This window comes from Crotalus tigris, unplaced genomic scaffold (assembly GCF_016545835.1).
Source record: "Crotalus tigris isolate CLP2741 ecotype Arizona unplaced genomic scaffold, ASM1654583v1 scf7180000021352.268788, whole genome shotgun sequence".
Lineage (NCBI taxonomy): Eukaryota > Metazoa > Chordata > Lepidosauria > Squamata > Viperidae > Crotalus > Crotalus tigris.
Window position 1 is genome coordinate 197,663 of NW_024098466.1, and position 20,758 is coordinate 218,420.

At 43.3% G+C, this 20,758-nt stretch overlaps 2 protein-coding genes across 5 annotated transcripts in view; one reads left to right on the forward strand and one right to left on the reverse strand.

Annotated features, from left to right (window-relative positions):
* The window catches only part of USP35 (ubiquitin specific peptidase 35), a 37,687-nt gene extending 36,741 nt beyond the window's left edge, over positions 1-946 (forward strand). For all 4 annotated transcript variants that reach the window (XM_039370041.1, XM_039370038.1, XM_039370039.1 and 1 more), the window contains exon 11: positions 118-946. In XM_039370041.1, the coding sequence (XP_039225975.1) occupies positions 118-300 (183 nt within the window). In that variant the 3' untranslated portion in view covers positions 301-946. The remainder of the gene's footprint in view (positions 1-117) is intronic.
* Positions 947-11,121: 10,175 nt separating this feature from the next.
* Positions 11,122-20,758, reverse strand: part of GAB2 (GRB2 associated binding protein 2) — a 51,472-nt gene continuing 41,835 nt past the window's right edge. Inside the window, exons 6-9 of the mRNA XM_039370034.1 lie at positions 20,427-20,517; positions 17,954-18,056; positions 14,160-14,285; positions 11,122-12,235 (exon numbers count right to left, since the gene is read on the reverse strand). Of these exons, the coding sequence (XP_039225968.1) occupies positions 12,092-12,235; positions 14,160-14,285; positions 17,954-18,056; positions 20,427-20,517 (464 nt within the window). The 3' untranslated portion in view covers positions 11,122-12,091. The remainder of the gene's footprint in view (positions 12,236-14,159; positions 14,286-17,953; positions 18,057-20,426; positions 20,518-20,758) is intronic.

Sequence of the window (20,758 nt, forward strand, 5' to 3'; positions counted from 1 at the left end):
AGTTGAGGTCTATGTGCTCACTTGAGCTGGGTTTCGTGTGTATGCGTGTGTACGTATGTGTGGTCTTTCTATGGTTGTGTCTCTCTCTCTCTTTCTCTTTTTTTTTTTCATTCACAGGAACAAGAAAAAGAAGCCAGAAACAGGAACGCTTACATTTCGGCTTTACCGAAATCTTCCGTTTGGTGGAAAGACCTTGATAGAGATAACCACGATGATGAGGATGATGAAGGTGCCACAGGGGGGTGCAGCCATGACCCCCGTGGTGGAGGATCGGGGTCTTTCCATGGACTGGTCTTCTAGCCCTTGTGCCCAAAGCAAATGGTTAATCCTGCAATCATCAAGTACGGATTCCTTTCCCTTGACCTTGTGGCCTTGGAAGTCTAACCAGGATTAGTTGTCTACTCTTCCCCAAAACTATGGAAAATGATGTTTTCTGGAACAACTGTAATCAGGGCACCCTCCACCTGTCATAAAATTGCACTTCCTGGAAGTAGCAGGAAGAAGGTGCCACAGCTTTAACTTTCACGGCCGACCAACGTCCCCCTCTCGGTGAAGAGGGGGGGCAACGTTCGTTGTGACCTCCTTAGTGGAGGTCAATTGGGCAATTAATTTTCTCTAGGGCCACATGACAGACTGGGATTTGTGGAGGGCTGAACAAATAGGGCTGTGAAGGTGTGTAGGCACGTGTGCACGCGCCTACACAAAGGCTATTCTCCAAAGCACCTGCAGGCAGGACAAGACGCAAAGGAAGGAAAGTCATCAAGGAGAGACGCAACCTGGAATTTCCTGACAGCGAGAACAATTAACCAGTGGAACAGCCTGCCTCCAGAAGCTGTGAATGCTCCAACGCTGGAAGCCTTTAAGAAGAGATTGGACAACCATTTGTCTGAAACGATATAGGGTTTACTGCTTGAACAGCAAGCGGTATATAAGTCTCATAAATAAATAAATAAATAAATAAATAAACAGGGGGTTGGACTAGAAGACCTCCAAGGTCCCTTCCAACTCTGTTGTTCTGCTAAGTTTACCCATCTTAAAGTTGCTGAAGTTGTCAAACACACTGCACCAAGCCATCATTTGTGGTTTGCAAGACATACGTAGATTCCATATTGATTTAAGTTAAGACCAGACAAACTCAGTTCTTCACGAAAGGGAGGGTAGGCAAAGAAACTGTGGTATGTTCTATATGCAGTGGCCTCCACAGGTGTGTATAGGTTCACACATCATCCTAAACCAGGATATTTTAAAAGCATGGTTAGTGAGGACAATTAACCAGTGGAACCGCTTGGCTTCAGACGTTTAGGGTGCTCCAGCGCGGGAGGTTTCTAACAAGAGACTGGACAACCATTTGTCTGAAATGCTATAGGCTTTCCTGCTTGAGCAGAGGGATTGGATAGAGGACTTCCAAGATCCCAACCAGCTCTGTTATTAGATTCTGTTAAACTGAAAAAAAAAAATAAAAATAGCTGCCTTCAAAATAAAAACAATCCACGCAGGGTCGTAAAATGCTCAGGTCTGCTTTAATGGGTAAGTTTTTTTTTTTGTCTATGCAGGGAGTGTGACTGTGGACACAAATTTTAATCCACAGTGCAAGGAAATCTCTACCTTTCCAAAGCAAAATTGGAGGAAGGAGTTTTCGTAACTGGCCGTGTAATGATTACTCAGCAGAATGGGTTGCCTTCTGAAGTTGTGAGTGGAAACTAATCAAGGAGAGAAGCAACCTAGAACGAAGGAGAAATTTCCTGACAGTGAGAACAATGAATCCGTGGTACAGCTTGCCTCCAGACGTTGTGGATGCGCCATCACTGGAAGTTTTTAAGAAGAGATTGGACAGCTGTTTCTCTGAAATGGTATAAGGTCTCCTGCTTGAGCAGGGGGTTGGACTAGATGACCTCCAAGGTTCCTTCCAACTCAGTTATTTTCTTTTATCTTATAGTAAACAAAATCAAACAAAACTGTCTTTCTTTCTTTCTTTCTTTTTTCAAACATTTCTGTAGTTGAATTTTCATTTCATTATCTATCTATCTATCATCTATCTATCTATCTATCATATATCTTCTGTGTATCTATTATCTATCTTGTATCTATTATCTATATTTATGTATCTATCATCTATCTATCTTCTATCATCTTCTATCTATCTATTATCTATCTATCATCTTTTATTTAGAATATTTATATGGCTGTGTAACTCACTCACGGTGACTCCAAGTGGCTTACAGAAATAAAACCCCAAATATGAACACCAGAATACACATTTCTATAGCTGAATTTTCATCTTTCTTTTCTTTTCCTCTTTTTTTCTTTCTTCTTTCAAACATTTCTGTAGCTGAATTTTTATTTCATTATCTGTCATCTATTTGTCTATCATCTATTTATCTATATCATCTTTTATTTAAAATATTTATATGGCTGTGTAACTCAAGGTGACTTCAGGTGGCTTACAGAAATAAAACCCCAAATATAAAACACCGTAACACACACGCACACACCGATGACAACAATCAGACCGACCACTTGATGGGCTCTGAATCACTCGGGGGGTCTCCACGGGTCCTTTGGCAAAACCAGATCCTCAGGGTCTTTTGAAAAAGTGTCAAAGTGGAAGCCAATCTTATGTCTGCAGGGAAGATGTTCCACACGGAGGGAGCCACCACGGAGAAGACCCTTCTTGGTCCCACCAGATGGATCTCCTTAAGAGAGGGGAAAACATCCTCTGCCTCCCTGCTCTGGTGGGTCAGGTAGATATAACTGGGAAATGATGGTCCTTCAAATCACCTGGGCCCAGGCCATGTAGAGCTTTGAAGGCGGCAACCTTATATATTTTAAACCAGCTTTGCAAGTGGGCAAAACTATTATCGTTGCAATAGAATTCTTGGTGTTCAACTGGGGGGGGGGGATAATATATTTTTTGTCCTTTAAAAAAAAAATCATTCCCCCCCCCCAGTTTTTGTTAATTTTGTTCTTTCTGTGTTCAATTTTTTTTCTTTTGGATTGTAATCTTTGGAATAAAATAAAATAAAAATGATAAAAAATAAAAATAAAGGTGACAACCAGCAAGTTGAATTGGACCCGGAAGCAAATCAGCAACCAATAAGGTGACACATAGGCAAATCTAGACACGTGCAAAACATTTTGAAGAAACTGAAGCAATTATTTGAGTATTTATGATTTATATTTATTTTATTTATTTACTGCGAGAGGGATCTCGGAGTCCTAGTGGACAATCACTTAAATGTGAGCCAGCCGTGTGCTGCAGCTGCCAAAAAAGCCAACACAGTCCTAGGCTGCATTAACAGAGGGATAGAATCAAGATCACGTGAAGTGTTAATACCACTTTATAATACCTTGGTAAGGCCACACTTGGAATATTGCATCCAGTTTTGGTCACTGTGATGTAAAAAAGATGTTGAGACTCTGGAAAGAGTACAGAGAAGAGCAACAAAGATGATTAGGGGACTGGAGGCTAAAGCATATAAGGAATGGTTGCTGGAATTGGGTATGTCTAGTTTAATGAAGAGAAGGACGAGGGGGGACATGATAGCTGTGTTCCAGTATCTCAGGGGCTGTCCCAAAGAAGAGGGAGTCAAGCTATTCTCCAAAGCATCAGAGGGCAAGGCAAGAAGCAACAGATGGAAACTCATCAAGGAGAGAAGCAACCTAGAATTAAGGAGAAACTTCCTCACAGTGAGAACAATTAATCAGTGGAACAACCTGCCTCCAGAAATTGTGGATGCTCCATCCCTGGAGGTTTTTAAGAGGAGACTGGACAGCCATTTGTCTGAAATGGTATAGGGCAGTGATGGTGAACCTTTTAGAGATGGAGTGCCCAAACTGCAACCCAAAACCCACTTTTGCATCGTCGAATGCCGGGTGGGTGTGGCCCATTGTGTGGGCGTGGCCCATTGTGTGGGTGTGGCTGCGGTGGTAACGGCAGACTGGGTGGAACTAAAAAGTTCAATCAATCAGTTCCAACTTTGCAAGATCTTTTTTTTCCTGCGAGAAGTTGAAATTGACTGATTGAATCTTTGTTGTTGTTTTTTTTGCACACAGCGGCGCAGGCCTAAAGCGAAAAGGTTTTATAAAACCCAGCTGAAGGCGTAGGACTGGGGCGACGGCACGCGTGCCCACCGAGAGGACTCTGAGTGCCGCCTCTGGCACCCGTGCCATAGGTTCACTACCACTGGTGTAGGGTCTGCTGGGGGTCCCTTCCAAATCTGTTATCCTGTTGTTAAATGTATTGGCTGCCCGTCTTACCAAAAGATAACGCATTACTTTCAAGTACTTTCAAGTTTGCCACCAAGTTGCAAAACAATTCAGACCGTCCGGAAATGGCGTCGAGAAAAACTGTCAACAGGGGTTTGACGTTTCAGAGCCCAGATTTGATTATCTTAATTTAAGGACTCCAAAGTGCTTTTTTTTCAGGAGGCCAATTGGACTTCCTTGTTTTTCTCTGAAGACGTTTCGTTTCTCGTCTAAGAAGCTTCTTCCGTTCTGACCGGACGGTGGGGAATGGCAGGATTTAAACTCCTTGCAGAAAAACTGGTCATTTGCATCCTTTTAGCGAGTCGTTGAGGCCACCTGGATGTTTACGTTGTGGCCTGAGGGTCACCTGAGTGGTGCAAATGAGTGTGGAGCCTTCTGGGCTGCAGGATGGTGTGTTGTGGAGCTGCAGAAACATCCTGCAGAAAGCACAGCTCCAAAACAGAGTCCTTTCAGCAATTCCAAGAAGGTTCCATACCCATTTGCACCACTCAGGTGACCCTGAGGACACAGGTAAACCTCCAAGTGGCCTCAACAACTCTCTAAAAAGAAGGCAAATGACCAGCCGTCTGCGAGGAGTATAAATCCCTCCATTCCCTACCATTCAGTCAGAACCTGAAGAAGCTTCTTGGGATGAGAAGCGAAACGTCTTCAAAGAAAAACAAGAAAGTCCCGTTGCCCCCAGAAAAAGCACCTAACCGGTTGACTTCCTTCCTCCCTCTAAAATTATAAGCCCAAGCAGAAAATATTCCGCCATCTGCTCTTACAGCGGTGCTCATAATATCTCCGTGCTAATATGGAAAGTTATCTACTGCATAATTGCGTTATCAAGAATGATAGCCGAAACATTCCGGGTGATTAATTGTGGCGATTAATCATGCAGAAATAAGTGCATTCCTTTTTTTGTTTAGCCGTCTATCACATTTATTAACAGCAACTGGTTTGTTTAAAGTGTTAACTAAGTTTAAGCGCAACTTCGGTTTTTGCAGGACAGCTGTTGTCTTCTTTCAACTGCAGCTCGCAGGGAATAAATTAATAATTTAAGGAAATGGAATCCACAGTGGCTAAAAAAGGGAGGAATATTCAGCTCAAACACTCATACCACAAGACAAAAACATACTGTACATCTATTTATATATATATATGTGTGTGTGTGTGTGTATGTATATAGTTTTGAAAAAAAGGATTTTTTTTGTAAAGAAATAAACATCGCCCACTTCCCATCCTCCCCGGAAGAAAAGCAGAAAAACCCACCCACCTTCCTGCCAATCATTCAATTTAGGACATTTACAGCAAGGTAATAAACATCAGTATTTCTTTGACAAAAACACAAAAGACTCCTAGTCAAAAATCTTTCTTAATACCTAAATGGTTACACAAATCTGGTCAAGGTTACAATTCTCCATTACGTGAACTCCAGGTGTCTCATTGCTGTCTTTAGAAAAAAAAACAACAACATATTTTGTCGATCTGTGAAGCTGCCAAATACAGGTAATCCTCGACTTACGCCGACTTTTGGGCTGAATTGTGCTCGTAAGTAAAGGATTACCTGTATTTTATATAGTTGTACCCTTCGATCAGCATTTCAGCAGAAGGTGGTGTTCATTTTAGATGGGGTCAGAAGCTAAGCCAAATCAGACCTGGATGGGGCACTACTAGGAAATGAACGTGTCCGTGAGATTGCCAGGAGACTTGGAAGTCCCTCTCCTTGTTCTAGTTGGCATCATAAAACCTAATCATTAAAATTGGCCTATTTATTTCTTGCCCAACCCTAAACCTAATGAAATCATTAATTTTATATAGAAGAAAGTTCACTTAAGTTTATTTTTCTGGGGTGATGACACCGCCATGTTTAAGAATCTCTGGGTTAGGGTGAGGGTAACTTAAGAGGAAAATTTGAACATTTAGTAAGTAACCTTGTACAGGGATCTCCAACTTTGGCCCCTTTAAGACTTGTGGACTTCAACTCCCAGAATTCCTCAGCCACAAGTCTTAAAGGGGCCATGGTTGAAACCTTGTAAGATGTTTCTTAGATACTGAAAATTTCTCTGATTATTATTTTTTTCCTGTGCCTAAAACGATGCCCTCATCTTCAATTCACTATTTATCTCATGTGCTCGGTAATAAACGAGGATCCAAAGCAGTGTCTCACAACCTCGGCAACTTCCAGGAGCGGGGACTTCAATTCCCAGAATTCTCATCAACGACCATATTGGCTGTGGAATTCTGGGCTTTAAAGTTCACCTACTTGGGAAATTTGAAATCTGATCTCAAAGGTGGATCCCGAAAGAGAAATCACCCCTATTGTTACCTAGATCCCTTTATGCACAAGAGACATAGTTTATTATCTGAAAATTGGAAATTGGAAATCAAATGGCAAATTAAAAATGTCATTTTGTAGCTGCAAAAATCTTACATTTTAAAAAACCGAAATATGTTATGATGCTCTAGAGCAGTGTTTCCCAAACTTGACAATTTTAAGGCATGTGGACTTCAACTCCCAGAATTCCACAGCCAGCAACGCTGGCTGTGGAATTCTGGGAATTGAAGTCCTCATGCCTTAAAATTGTCAAGTTTGGGAAACACTGCTCTCTAGAGAGGAAAACTACCCCTTTGCCTATACAGAATTAACAGAGAGAACTACACAGGCTTTAAAACAAATCCTGGAGTTATTTTAACGGTCACAAGATCAGCGCACAAACTGCATCCTGTAGGTTGGGTTTGCATCAGCCAGCAAACCACGGTTAACCAAATGCTGGCTACTTGAATTAATCTTGTGGTCTGAACTTGCAAAGCTCACTGAACTATACACGACATTGAGCCGGTAAGTAGCCAGTCACAGTTTAGCTCAGCAGGTTGTGTGAATCTGACACGGGGGGGGGCTTTTTGCTGGCAAACCAGGAAAACCTGAACTCGGGACTCTAGAAAAGAGAGAGGGGGGAAAAACTGCAGGCACGTGAGAGGAAAGGCTTTTGAATGGAAGTTCTAAGATCACTTCTGTGGGGGGGGGGGAAGCACCTTGGATTAAACCTGCATAGGTGGTTTAGGATTGTCCCATAAATCCTTACAGACACAGCCCTAAGACAGGAAGTGGGTTTGTGAACTGAGGTTTCATTCATAAAGCAAAACAGGATTTGTGGGCTTTTTGTACACACTCTCTCTTGAAGTGCGTGTCTGTATGAGATGGTCAACAGATGTCCGGTGCAGGAAAATAACTATAAAAGAACAGTGTGTTCGGTCCACAAACAGATCTTAATCTCACCAATAAGCAAATGTCAAGTAACTTGATTCTTCCTATTTGATGCAAAGGCAGGGAATGGAAGCCTGTATAAAGTCTTTTTTTAGGTAAGGAATTAGCAGAGAGTAACAACAAAGATCTTGGAAGGAGTAGGCTGTTGAAACAGGCAGTCCTTGAGTTACATCCATTCTTTTAGTGTCCATTTAAAGTTACAAGAGCATAGAAAAAAGTGACTTATGACCGTTTTTCACTCTTACGACCGTGGTGGTCAAAATTTGGACGCTCGGCAACTTGGCTCATATCTGTGACGGTTGCCGTGTCCCCTGGGGTCACATGATCCCCTTTTGCGGCCTTTTGACAAGCAAAGTCAATGGGGAACGCCAGATTCACTTAAGTTAATAAGTGCAGTGATTCACTTAACAGATGTGGCCAGGAAGGTCGTAAAACGGGGCAAAAGTCACTGAACAAATGTCCTGCTTAGCAACAGAAATTTTGGGCTCAACTGTGGTTGTAAGACAAGGAATACCTGTATTGCAGAATAGAAATAAAATAGAAGTTTTTTTTATTCAGGGCTAAGCCTCTTTCCCTTCAACCTCAGCCACCCGGTTGCATTCACATGTTACATCCAATCTGAAAGCCGAACCCAACCATTTACTAGTTCACAAATCACACCGAGCCAGAAACCATCCCAACACACCAATTCACAATATCCTAAACCAGGGGTAGGCAACCTTGGCTCTTTTATGACTCGTGGACTTCAACTCCCAGAATTCCTGAGCCAGCCATGCTGAGGGGAAAGGGAGAGGTTTCCATGCTGAGCCATGCTGGCTCAGGAATTCTGGGAGTTGAAGTCCAAAAGTCATGAAGGGGCCATAGTTCCCCCATGCTGGCTCAGGAATTCTGGGAGTTGAAGTCCAAAAGTCATGAAGGGGCCATAGTTCCCCCATGCTGGCTCAGGAATTCTGGGAGTTGAAGTCCAAAAGTCATGAAGGGGCCATAGTTCCCCCATGCTGGCTCAGGAATTCTGGGAGTTGAAGTCCACGAGTCATGAAGGGGCCATAGTTTCCCCCATGCTGGCTGAGGAATTCTGGGAATTGAAGTCCACGAGTCATGAAGGGGCCATAGTTCCCCCATGCTGGCTCAGGAATTCTGGGAGTTGAAGTCCAGGAGTCATGAAGGGGCCATAGTTCCCCCATGCTAGCTCAGGAATTCTGGGAGTTGAAGTCCATAAGTCATAAAAGAGACAAGGTTGCCTACCCCTGTCCTAAACCATACGGAAAAACCTTATCTAGGCAAACACAAACTCTGTTCTAGCATAATAAACCAGTTCCCCTGCTACATCTTTACTTGACCTGGGTTAATGGGCTGTGTGAACACAACGTTTGCCCTTTCTCTGCCCCTCCATTGCGGCTTTCCTTGTCGCCGTCAGCAGGGTACACACAAGGAGGGCTAATCCATATTTTGGGGAGAGCCTGTTCCCAGCAACTCTTCAACGGATCTTAGCCCTCTACAACTTCCCTTCCAAAGACCCTTTGCTCATTATTGGGGAAGAATGAATTGATAATAGGACAAGCTTGCTAGATGGAAGTGGAGCTGTACTTTCTGCAGGATGTTTCAGCAGTTCCAAGAAGGCTCCACCCCCATTTGCACCACTCAGGTGACCCCGAGGACACAGGTAAACCTCCAAGTGACCTCGACGATTCTCAGAGGGAATACTAACGACCAGATGACTGCAAGGAATATAAATCCTTCCATCCGCCACCGTTCAGTCGGAACCTGAAGCAGCTTCTTGGGATGAGAAGCAAAACGTCTTCAAAGAAAAACAAGGAATGTCCAGTTGCCTCCTGAAAAAGCACCTTTGGGACAACCCTGACCTGGAGGATGGAGAATCTCCATAGACTTAAAGCTTCGCAGAGATATACATCCTACCCGCATAAAACTAGCACTGCAATAAAAATGAGATATTTTATAAAGGATCTGCAAACTAACAGGGCCTCTTTGGTGAAATGTGGTGCAACAGATTCATCTGTTGTTGTTTTAGATCTCATCTCGACACAGGTAGTCCTCAACTTACAGCCATTTGTTAAGCGGCTGTTTGAAGTTACAATGGCTCTGAAAAAAAGTCACTTATGACCATTTTACGACCATCACAGCACCCCCAGGGTCATGTGATCAAAATTTAGGGGCCTGGCAACTGGCCTGCATTTACGACATTTGCAATGTTCCCGGGATCAGCTGATCACTATTTTTGACTTTTGACAAGTAAAGTCAACGGGGGAAGATGGATTTGCTTAACCACCATCTGATTCCCTTAACAACTGCAGTGATTCGCTTAAGAACCGTGTCAAAAAAGGTTGTAAAATGAGGCCCTATTCGTTCAACAACCGTCTCGCTTAGCCACAGAAATTCTGGTCCCAATTTTTGGTCATAAAGTCAAGGACTTTATGATTTTGTTCATTGTATAATTAGTAAACTTAAATAGATTATGTTTAATATGTTTGCATAATCCTGTATTTTGCTCTGGGAAGTCGGGGGGGGAGGGGGGTGGGGGCTGGATGGGTTGAAGTTTAAGTAGTTCAGATAAAGTAGAAATAGTCTTATTGTATATAATCTTAATGTTTTAATTTTGAGAGAGGAACTGCTCGGGCATTTCCCCTGGACCGCATCAAGAGGGAGAAGAAGAAGGTAAGAAGTAAGTTGGAAGATTGAGGTGAAGGAGAAGAGGGGGTGAATGAAGAAAAAGAGGGAAAGAAGTAAGTTGGTTTGAGGTGGGATGCGGTTTGGGGGGAAACGGGCGGGCAAGACTGAATGTGGTGTGTATCAATTTGTTTTATTTTTTATCTGAAGTATTTGTAAGATTGTTATGTATTGTAAAGTTGAAAATAAAATTTTTTACAAAAAAAAAAAAGTCGAGGACTACTTAAATCTAGGCAAGGGAGTAATGTGAAATATCCTTCTGGAGAACATCACCATAATTACACCTGCATTAGTTACGTTTGCCAATTTGCCTTTTTTTCAACTGTGACGCTCTAAATGCAACAATGCGTTTTGACTGATTATTATTATTATTATTATTTTGCATTCATGTCAGAAGCACCGAGACGCTTCCGGGTTGAAAGGATTAACCGATGACATCACTGTGGTCCTGGAGATGCCCAGTTGAGGGGCTCCGTTTACGTCCCTGGCAGGAGCTGGAGCAAAGGACAGGTGCTCAACCCTGCCCCATCGCAGTTCTTGGGCCTCCAACGTGGGCTTGCTAATCTCCTGCCCAGTGTCCCAATCACTCAAGCCCCCGTGCTCCTACTGTATTTCCTTGAAAATAAGGCCCAACTGGAAAATAAGCCCTAGTGTGATTTTTTCAAGATGCTCGTAATATAAAAATAAGCCCCAGTTCAGATCATCAGCCAGACAGATGCATTTAGTACCATATTTCCCCGAATATAAGACCCAACCGGAAAAATAAGCCCTAATGCGTCTTTTGGAGCAAAAATTAATACAAAACCCAGTCTTATATTGGGGGGAACACAGGTATTTTGACAATGAAGATTTTCTTCAAATTGGGAGCGCTTGAGACAGGTAGCCAGGCATCGAATGCAGCTTGAAAAATAGAGTGGATGGACTTTTAAATATCAAGGCTTTTATAACCATCACTATAAGGGTCCAACATCAAAATGCTGTCCTTCTACCATATATACCGCACACCAGGTACCAAATACTGTCCAACACAGATTCAACTATTGTTAAGATCCACGGACACCAATATCTTCTACGAAGAGGAAACTATTGCGAAAACATCCAGAGATGCTCCAATCTTTAAAAAAATTCCTGTGGGAGAATTAGGAAGAATGTTTTTTTCTCATTGAGTCGGAAGGCGGCAGACGAGGAATTAATTTCAGTTCGAGAATAATGCATTGAAAACGCTGATTTATACCAACGAACTATTGTTTTCTCGACATGCTTGTCCTCAGAAGGACAATTGCATACTTCGCAGGATGGCAATTTACAGAAAGAGCCAAACAAATAAAATAAAAGGCATTGCTTGGAGATTTCTTCACCGTTTTGTGAAGCCATACAGCTAAGACCACTTTTTAAAGAGACTGCTAGAAATCAAATCCCCTTAGGATGAGTAGCGGGCCATTATTATTATTGTTGTTGTTATTATTATCATCAACATCACCACCACCAGCGTCCTCTCTAAAAGAGGCAGAAGGAAGAGGCCAAAATCAAGCTGAAAGTTCCAACCGATGGCAGGAAACTGGCAAAGAGAAGGTGCTGGATGCCAAAATAGTGATCTGCAGATAGAAAATGGATCAAAGAAAGTTTAGACACAGGCAGGTGAATGAGAATCCAGTGTTGATTCACTGAATTCCTCCGAGTGCAGCCAGCAGCTAACTCATAACTGAAAAAAAAAAATGCCTTTTGGAGGGTTGATGCAGGTTTTCAGCCAAATGTTTTCCTGATTAACTTTGTTTTCAAAAGCAGAACCAGTCAGCCTTTCTGGAATCTTCTCCAAAGAGAAGGTAAAGCAAATTGATGGCCTCCTTGACTGCTAGAAGCCTCTGTGGTTTCTCTAGCATGCCCCTCGCTTGGCTACTGCTTCATCGTCTTGCTGGGCTCGGACGACTGCCGGACATCGGTCCACTCCTGCATTGTGTTCTGCAAAGCTTGTGTCTTCTCCTTGTCCACCTGCACGTAGTCGACTTTCTCATCCGAAGCGACAGAGGAGGTGGAGGGCTGTCCACAGAAAGGAGAGAGGAGGAGAAAAGATGGGACAAGGGTCCAGGTTTTGCCTGCTTTGTCTTGCAATGTAAAGCAGTGTTTTTCCAGGCTTGGCCACTTTTAAGACTTGTGGACTTCAACTCCCAGAATTCCCCAGCCAGCATTGGGGAATTCTGGGAGTTGAAGTCCACAAGTCTGAAACGGGCCAAAGTTGGAGATCCCTGTACAAGGTTACTTACTAAATGTTCAAGCTTGGCAACTTTTAAGAGAAGTGGACATTAACTCCCATAATTCCCCTGCCAGCCATGCTGGCTGGGGAATTCTGGGAGTTGAAGTCCTCAAGTCTTAAAGTTGCCAAAGTTGAAAAACACTAGTGCAAAGCATCAGATTCAACCCATTCAAGAAAAGATATTCCCCCCCCTCCCTTAATGTTTTATTTAACTAACAAAAGTGAGATTTAAAAAAAAAACCACAAAAATTTCAATAGGCTTGAAATTTCAATAGACTTTTCAATAAAAAAAAAAGAATCTCAGAAATGACTGTTTTCAGTTTAGGTCAGTGATGGTGAACCTTTTAGAGACCGAGTGCCAAAACTGCAACCCAAAACCCACTTATGCATCATTGGGTGCCAGGTGGGCGTGGTGCATTGGGTGGGTGTGGCCGCGGTGGTAACGGCAGACTGGGTGGGACTAAAAAGTTCAATCAATCAATTCCAACTTTGGAAGATCTTTTTTATCCCCAAAAGAAGTTAAAATTGACTGATTGATTGAACCTGGTTTTTTTTTTTTTTGGTTTTTTTTTTGCACATGGCAGCAGAGGCCTAAAGTAAAAAGGTTTTATAAAACCCAGCGGAAAGCCTAGGACTGGGGCGACAGCGTGCATGCCCACAGAGAGGGCTCAGAGTGCCGCCTCTGGCACCCGTGCCATAGGTTCGCCACCACTGGTTTAGGTTGTTGGAGATGCAGTGAAACAAATATTCTAATTAAACATATTCCATTTTGGTAAGAAGGAATTACATTTACTGCAGAGCTAGTTTGGTGTAGTGGTTAAAATGCTGGCCTAGAAAACAGAAGGTGGTCAGTTCTAATCCTGCTGTAGGTATGAAAGCCAGCTAGGTGAACTTGGGCTAATCACCAGGAAACTGTGAGTTCTAGACTTGCATGAAAGCCAGCTGGGTGATTTGAGGCCAATCATCAGGAGACAGTGAGTTCTAGTCCTGCCTTAGCCATGAAAGCCAGCTGGGTGATTTGGGGCCGATCACCAAGAGACGGTGAGTTCTAGTCCTGCTTTAGGCATGAAAGCTGGCTGGATGACTTTGGGCCAATCACCAGGAGATGGTGAGTTCTAGTCCCGCCTTAGGCATGAAAGTTAACTGAGTGACTTTGGGCCAATCACTAGGAGACGATGAGTTCTAGTCCCACCTAAGGCATCAAAACCGATTGGGTGACTTTGGGCCAATCACTAGTCCCACCTTGAGCAGAAAAGCTGACTGGCAGAGTTTGGGCAATTTTACCAGATCCTTAGGAAGAGATTTTAGGACTCTAAAATTCCTTGCATTTCATCCTTCTAGTTAGAATGTGGCTTTGTGTTACATTTTTGTGCCTAAGGCGGGACTAGAACTCACAGTCTCCTGGTGATTGGCCCAAAGTCACCCAATTAGCTTTCATGCCTAAGGTGGGACTAGAACTCACAATCTCCTGGTGATTGGCTCAAAGTCACCCAGTTGGCTTTCATGCCTAAGGCAGTACTAGAACTCACCGTCTCCTGGTTTCTAGCTTGGTGCCTTCACTATTACACCAAACTGGCTCTCTAATTGAGTTTGTCACTCAAACTGGCAGAGTTTCCACTCAACTGCATTTCAGCCTGTTGTCCCGTGCCCACATGTTTTGTCTGCGGTTCAGTGTGGGATGGTTACAAAGCTTTCAGAACTGGATCGTACCTTTCGGTGAGGGCCAGGTGAGCTCGGCTGAAAGTCCAAAGCCAAGTAATCAACACTTGCGCTGCTCTTCTTTTGGGCCGGACTGCTTTTCCCACTTGGAATGGGAGATGCAGAAACTGGGTTTTGCTAAAATTAAAGCCGTTAGGAGCAATCAGTAAAGCAGTGGTTCTCAACCTTTTTTTTTTTTTTTTTGAAAATTTTTAAGTTTTACAAAAAGAAATTCCCTTCCCCAAACCCTCCCAACCCTCCCCTACCCTCCCCCGACCTTCCCAGAGCTGAATACAGGCTTAATTAAAAAAAATTTTTTTTAAAAAATCTTAAAACACATATAAACCATAAGCAAATCTAAGTGCATTAATTAAACAACTTATAAAATAGTTAACAACAATATATAAAAAGAGTACAAGAAGAAAGAGAAAAAGAAACAGAAAAGAAAAATTCAAATAAAAAAAAGAAAAATAAAAAAAAGTTAAAAAAAATATCTATGAAATATCTTAAAGTTTAAATATAAATTATTCAAAAACTAAATAATATTGTTCTCAACTTTTTTAATGCTGCGACCCCCAACCGGTCATAAGTCGAGGACTACTCAACCGGTCGTAAGTCGAGGACTGGTGCAGCACCGTTTGCAGAATGGGACTTTTGGCGGCTTAGCAGGGCAGCCTGGACAATTCCTATTGGCTTTTGAAAGCCAATAGAATTAGACTCTATTCAAGGGAGTCTATTTTATTGGCTTTCAAAAGCCAATAGAATAAAAGGGAGCAGCACAGCTAAGGAAAAGGGGGGAAAAAATGGCGGACTGCGTTGTTTGGCGACCCCTGTGAAATGTGGTTCAACCCCAAATGGGGTCTCAACCCACAGGTTGAGAACCACTGCAGTAAAGCAACAGCAAAAGACCCATTCAAACAATTAGTCAGAATCTGCATAAAAGGTTAATTTCCCTAACTTCTGCAAGATATTAGGCTCCCTTCCCCATTAATTCAGACTAAAAGGCCCTTTGTGTAGAAATTCAGTATAAGTATAAAAAATGCATTCATATACAGGTAGTCCTTGACTTACGACCACAATTGAGCCCCAACATTTCTGTTGCTAAACAAGACGGTGGTTAGGTGAGTTTTGACCTGTTTTATGACTTTACTTGCCACAGTTGTTAAATAAATCACTGCAATCTTTCGAGAATGCATTTTGAGGATTCAAACAAAACTCCAGATTCATTCCGTTTCCGAAATTCTTACCGTTTATTGGGTACACGGCTCGGTTATGTTGAAGCAAAACTAACTCTGAGGTTCCCACACCAATTCATAGACTTCAATAATAGTTTTCCCCAGCCAAACTCCCAATGTCTTATGTAATCTGTTATCAACAAGTCCACTTTGTTATGGGAACAGTCTGTTTCAAATACACACCTGGTCGGGTGTCCTTGAAAAGGTTTCAGGCTCCTACGGTCTGCAGCTGAATCGGAGAAATTTCATTTCTCCATCTACCCACTTGAAAGTAACACCTCCCTCCCCCCTTAATCTAAAGGGAAGTTGAATTGCAGAGGCACGTAGCTGCCAAAGTTTCATCCTTGACAGTTAAGTTAGTAACAAGGTTGTTAAGCAAATGTGGTTCCCCTCCTGACTTGTCAAAGGTCGCAAAAGGCACTTGCCAAGTGCCCAAATTTTAATCACGTGACCATGTGGAGGCTAGAATGATCGTTAAGGCTGAAAAACCATCTGACTCACTTTTTTCAGTAACTTATAAGTCACTTTTTTTTATAACTTTGAACAGTCACTAAACAAATGGTTGTAAGTTGAGCGTGTGCAATCTATTGCCTGTGTTCCAGTATCTCAGGGGCTGCCCCAAAGAAGAGGGAGTCAAGCTATTCTCCAAAGCACCAGAAGGCAGGAGAAGAAGCAACAGATGGAAATTAACCAAAGAGAGAAGCAACCTAGAACTAAGGAGAAACTTCCTGACAGTTAGTACAATTAACTGTGGAACAACCTGCGTCCAGAAGCAGTGAATGCTCCAACACTGGAGGTTTTTAAGAAGAGACTGGACAGCCATTTGTCCAAAATGGTATAGGGTTTCCTGCCTGAGCAGGGGATTGGTTTAGATCAGGGGTAGGCAACCTTGGCTCTTTTATGACTCATGGACTTCAACTCCCAGAATTACTGAGTCAGTCATAAAAGAGACAAGGTTGCCTACCCCTGGTCTAGATGACCTCCAAGGTCCCTTCCAACTTTATTATTATTATTTCCAGATGCCAACAGAATCTTAATGGTAAGATTTTCTCGTCCTTTATTTGGTGGTCTGTGAGTCCTGAGTCCTGTGTCAAATTTTTGAAACCAGATTTTAGAGCCTTTAAGAATAAATATGGGCAATCTTCAACTTACAATCATTCCTTTAGTGACCGTTCGAAGTTACAAAAAAAACTTTGAAAAAAAGGACTTAGGGCCGTTTTTCACAGCTATGATCGTTGCAGCCTCCCTGTGGTCATGTGATCAAAATTCAAACGCTTGGCAACTGGCATGTATTTATGATGGTTGCAGTGTCCCGGGGTCACGTGATCCCCTTTTGTGACCTTCTGACAAGTGAAGTGTCATGGTTCCTACTCTTCAAAGCACTTCGAGGCATTGTTTACCTTAAAGAATCTTTATTTGCGAAGCATAGCATCAGCACTAGCATATTCCAGTGATTTTCCTTCCCGCCGTGTGCATTGGTACTGTGCACGTATTTATTGCATAATGTTTCAGTTCATTCGGGAGGTCAAAGAGGTTGAAAAAGGCGGGCTTAGCTATAGTAACCTTGCTGTGTGGGTCTAGTATGGCGTACATCTTTACTGCCTTTTCAGGTTGCCCGTCGGGGTAGACTTTTGCAAGACAGATGGGTGAGCATGAAGGAGGGCATGGTGAGTCGCCGCATATATCTGTGTAGTACGTCCTGTACTGTTTTGGCTGCTCTTCGGAGTCAGTTTGAGTCTCCGTCGTCGAAGTCGCTCGTTGCGTCTCCTCAGAGGGCTTCTTAGTTTCTCGATGTAAGGCTGCTGGGTGTCTGTCACTGATGCATAGGCGACATTTCACCCTAACTGCGCACTCTTTGGCTATGTGATCCCTCGAAGCCATAATCTGAGTTCCCCACTCCTAAGCACATAGTATCAAAGCACAATTCCCTCCTCCAATTAACAGTCATAAATCACATTCCCCAATTAGCTTGAAATGCAGGCTTTCCCTCCAGTTCTCCAGCCCGCCAATTCTTATCATCTCTTATTATAACAACCTTGATTCTCACACTAGGTTCAGTATTGTTAAGTCTAGCTGAACTCTCGTGCACATTCCTCCCCCCAGCAGCAGCTAACTTTAACTCTAATTCTAAGAGTAAAACTAAGAAAAAAAGGATTGCATCTCCATCTGTTGTCAAAGGAAAAACATCCGATGTTAGCAGCATGGACACAAAGTCAATGGGGAAGCAGATTCATTTAGTGACCGGGTTACTAATTTAACAACTGCGGTGATTCTCTTAAGAAATGGGGCAGAGACAGTCGTGAAATGGGGCAAAACTCACTGAAGAACTGTCTCACTTAGCAACAGAAACGTTCGGCTCAATTGTGATAAATTGAGGATGACCTGTAACTTAAAACCAGAGCACCCAACTTTGGCAACTTCAAGTCCTGTGGACTTCCAGAATTCACTCAGACAGGATATCTGGGATTAATTGCCTCTTCTTCCTTGGGAATGTTCCCCCCTCACTACAATCCATCACAGTAGATATGGGAGAGAAGCTCAAACGAGAAAGAAGCATTTATAAAAACTTACCATGGCCACATAATTTTCTTCACTATCTCCTGAGTCGGTGCTGGTGATACTTTGAGTAGAGGTGGGACGACAATATTGAGAAAAATTGGAATTGAAGGTCTGGCTAAAACGAGAGCATCCAGAGGAGAAGTTATAACAAGTCACAGGAGGGTTTTATCTGTCAAGTTTGGAGCAGATGGACAGACTTAACCATAGTTTCAGTGGGGAAACGGTGAGCATCTTGGACCAAGTTTTACTCTTAGTCCTAAAATGGTAGTAGAGAATTCCTGGAAGCCTGGCAGATAAATCGGCCATCAACCAGCACATTGAGATAAACAACATCTATATACCATTCAAAAGGGACAATCAAACAGCCCCAAAGGAAGCAAACAGAATGACAGAATAGCAGCGCTGGAAGGGACCTTGGAGATCTTCTAGTCCAACCCCCTGCTCAAGCAGGAAACCGTATACCATTTCAGACAGGTGGTTGTTCAATCTCTTCTTAAAAAAGAGACTAAAACACTTCCTCACCAGCAACTGACACCCAGATGAGCAGAGATGAACACCAAGATTAACACTAGACCAGGCGTGTCAAACTCGCAACGTCACGTGACGTGTCACAACATATCTTAACTTTTTTTCCCATTGCCAGCAATGGGATGGGCGTGGTTTCTCCATGGTGCATCTGGCCCATGGGCCGGCAGTTTGAAACCTTTGCACTAGACCAGGGGTAGGCAACCTTGGCTCTTTTATGACTCGTGGACGTCAATTCCCAGAATTCCTAAGCCAACACGGCTCAGCTTGGAAACTTCTCCCTTTCCCCTCAGCATGGCTGGCTCAGGAATTCTGAGAGTTGAAGTCCACAAATCATGAAGGGGCCATAGTTCCCCCATGCTGGCTCAGGAATTCTGGGAGTTGAAGTCCACGAGTCATAAAAGAGCCAAGGTTGCCTACCCCTGGACTAGAAGGCCTGCAAGGTCCCTTCCAACTCAATTGCTCTGTCTTCTGAAGCGATGGAGTTGGTGTCTGATTTTATACTAAGCTATACAGGGGAATTGTTTGGGCCGGCCTTAGGATGATGTGTGAACTCAATCCCGGTGGTTTTGCAAATGCTGGGCTTAAATGACTGAGCTGGTGGAAAGTGGGTGACTCGACAACTGTGACCTCACCAAGAGACAAATCCATCTTTCTCCTCCCAGACAATGAATTTATAATCTGAATTAGGGCATGACAAATTGTCTGCGGCCTAACAGACAGCTCCATTCAACGGTTAAGGGGTGGATTGCTAGCTCAGCCCCAGGGGAAAGATGCTCTATGTTAGAAGGGTCAGGGGCTGTTTTAGCATTAAGGGAAAGAGGTGGGCCGTGCTTTGACCCAAATGTGCTTTGAGGAATCTGGCAGACCCAGGCCCTGTATTCTTAAACAGCTGTGTATATTCCCCAGAATTGTGCAGTTGTCTTCGCTGCAGCAGCACAATCCCAGGAAAAGATTCACGCCATTTTTAAAGGAGTGGCAGAATTAGCTGTAAACACCACAAAAGCACCTTTGGAGTCTGAAAAAGTGCACAGCCCTTTGTGTGTGTGTGTGTGGGGGGGGAAATTTCCTAAATGTTTAGGGCAGGGGTCTTCAAACTTGGCCCTCTTATGACTTGTGGAATTCAACTTCCAGAATTCCTGAGCCAACATGGGGGAACTATGGCCTCTTTATGACTGGTGGACTGCAACTCCCAGAATTCCTGAGCCAGCATGGGGGAACTATGGCCTCTTTATGACTTGTGGACTTCAACTCCCAAAATTCCTGAGCCAGCATGGGGGAACTATGACCCCTTCATGACTTGTGGACTTCAACTCCCAGAATTCCTCAGCCAGCATGGGGGAACTATGGCCCCTTCATGACTTGGGGACTTCAACTCCCAGAATTCCTCAGCCAGCGTGCCTGGCTGAGGAATTCTGGGAGTTGAAGTCCACAAGTCATAAAAGGGCCAAGTTTGAAGACCCCTGGTTTAGGAAGTGTTTTTCAACCTTGCTGGCTTTAAGATGGGTGGACTTCAACTCCCAGAATTCCTCAGCTGATAATTGTGTTACTAACTTAACGTCTGCAGCGATTCACTTAACAACTGCGGTAAGAAAGGTCGTAAAATGGGGCGAAACTCACTTCACAACGGTCTTGCTTAGCAAATTAGTCAAGGACTTCCCTGTATGTACAATTCAAGCAGGAGAACGTAGCTAATGTGCCTTCATTCTCCCATTTTCCTCACAACAACAACCCTATGAGGTGGCTTGGGCTGAGAGTGAAAGTGACCGGCCCAAAGTCACTCAGTCTGTTTTTCATGCCTAAGGCAGGACTAGAACTCACCGTCTCCTGGTGATTGGCCCAAAGTCACCCAGCTGGCTTTGATGCCTAAGGCGGGACTAGAACACACCATCTCCTGGTTTTCCAATAATCATTAAACCATACTGGCTCTTTAAAAAACAAGGCAGTGTTATCCACTCACCCGGGTCTAGACCACGATTTTGTGACTGGCGATTTAAAGGGCAGTTCATCGACGACTGAATTGCCCCTTAGGTCAAGGGGGGTCGGTTTAGCTGGACGAGAAAGACACTCAGAGTTAGGCTGGAGAGCTGCTTGAGGCGCCATTGAGGTGAAATTATTAAAAGTATAATATTTCCCACAGGCATCAAATGGAACACAACTTTGAGGTCCCTTGTGGCTTTCTGTAGTTTGTATATGGTCTCCACCTTCCTTGGGGTGATTTGCCCACCATGACAGTAAACAGGCAAAATCCGCAGGGCGAGTCTAAACAAATTTCATATTTTTGTTGCTATA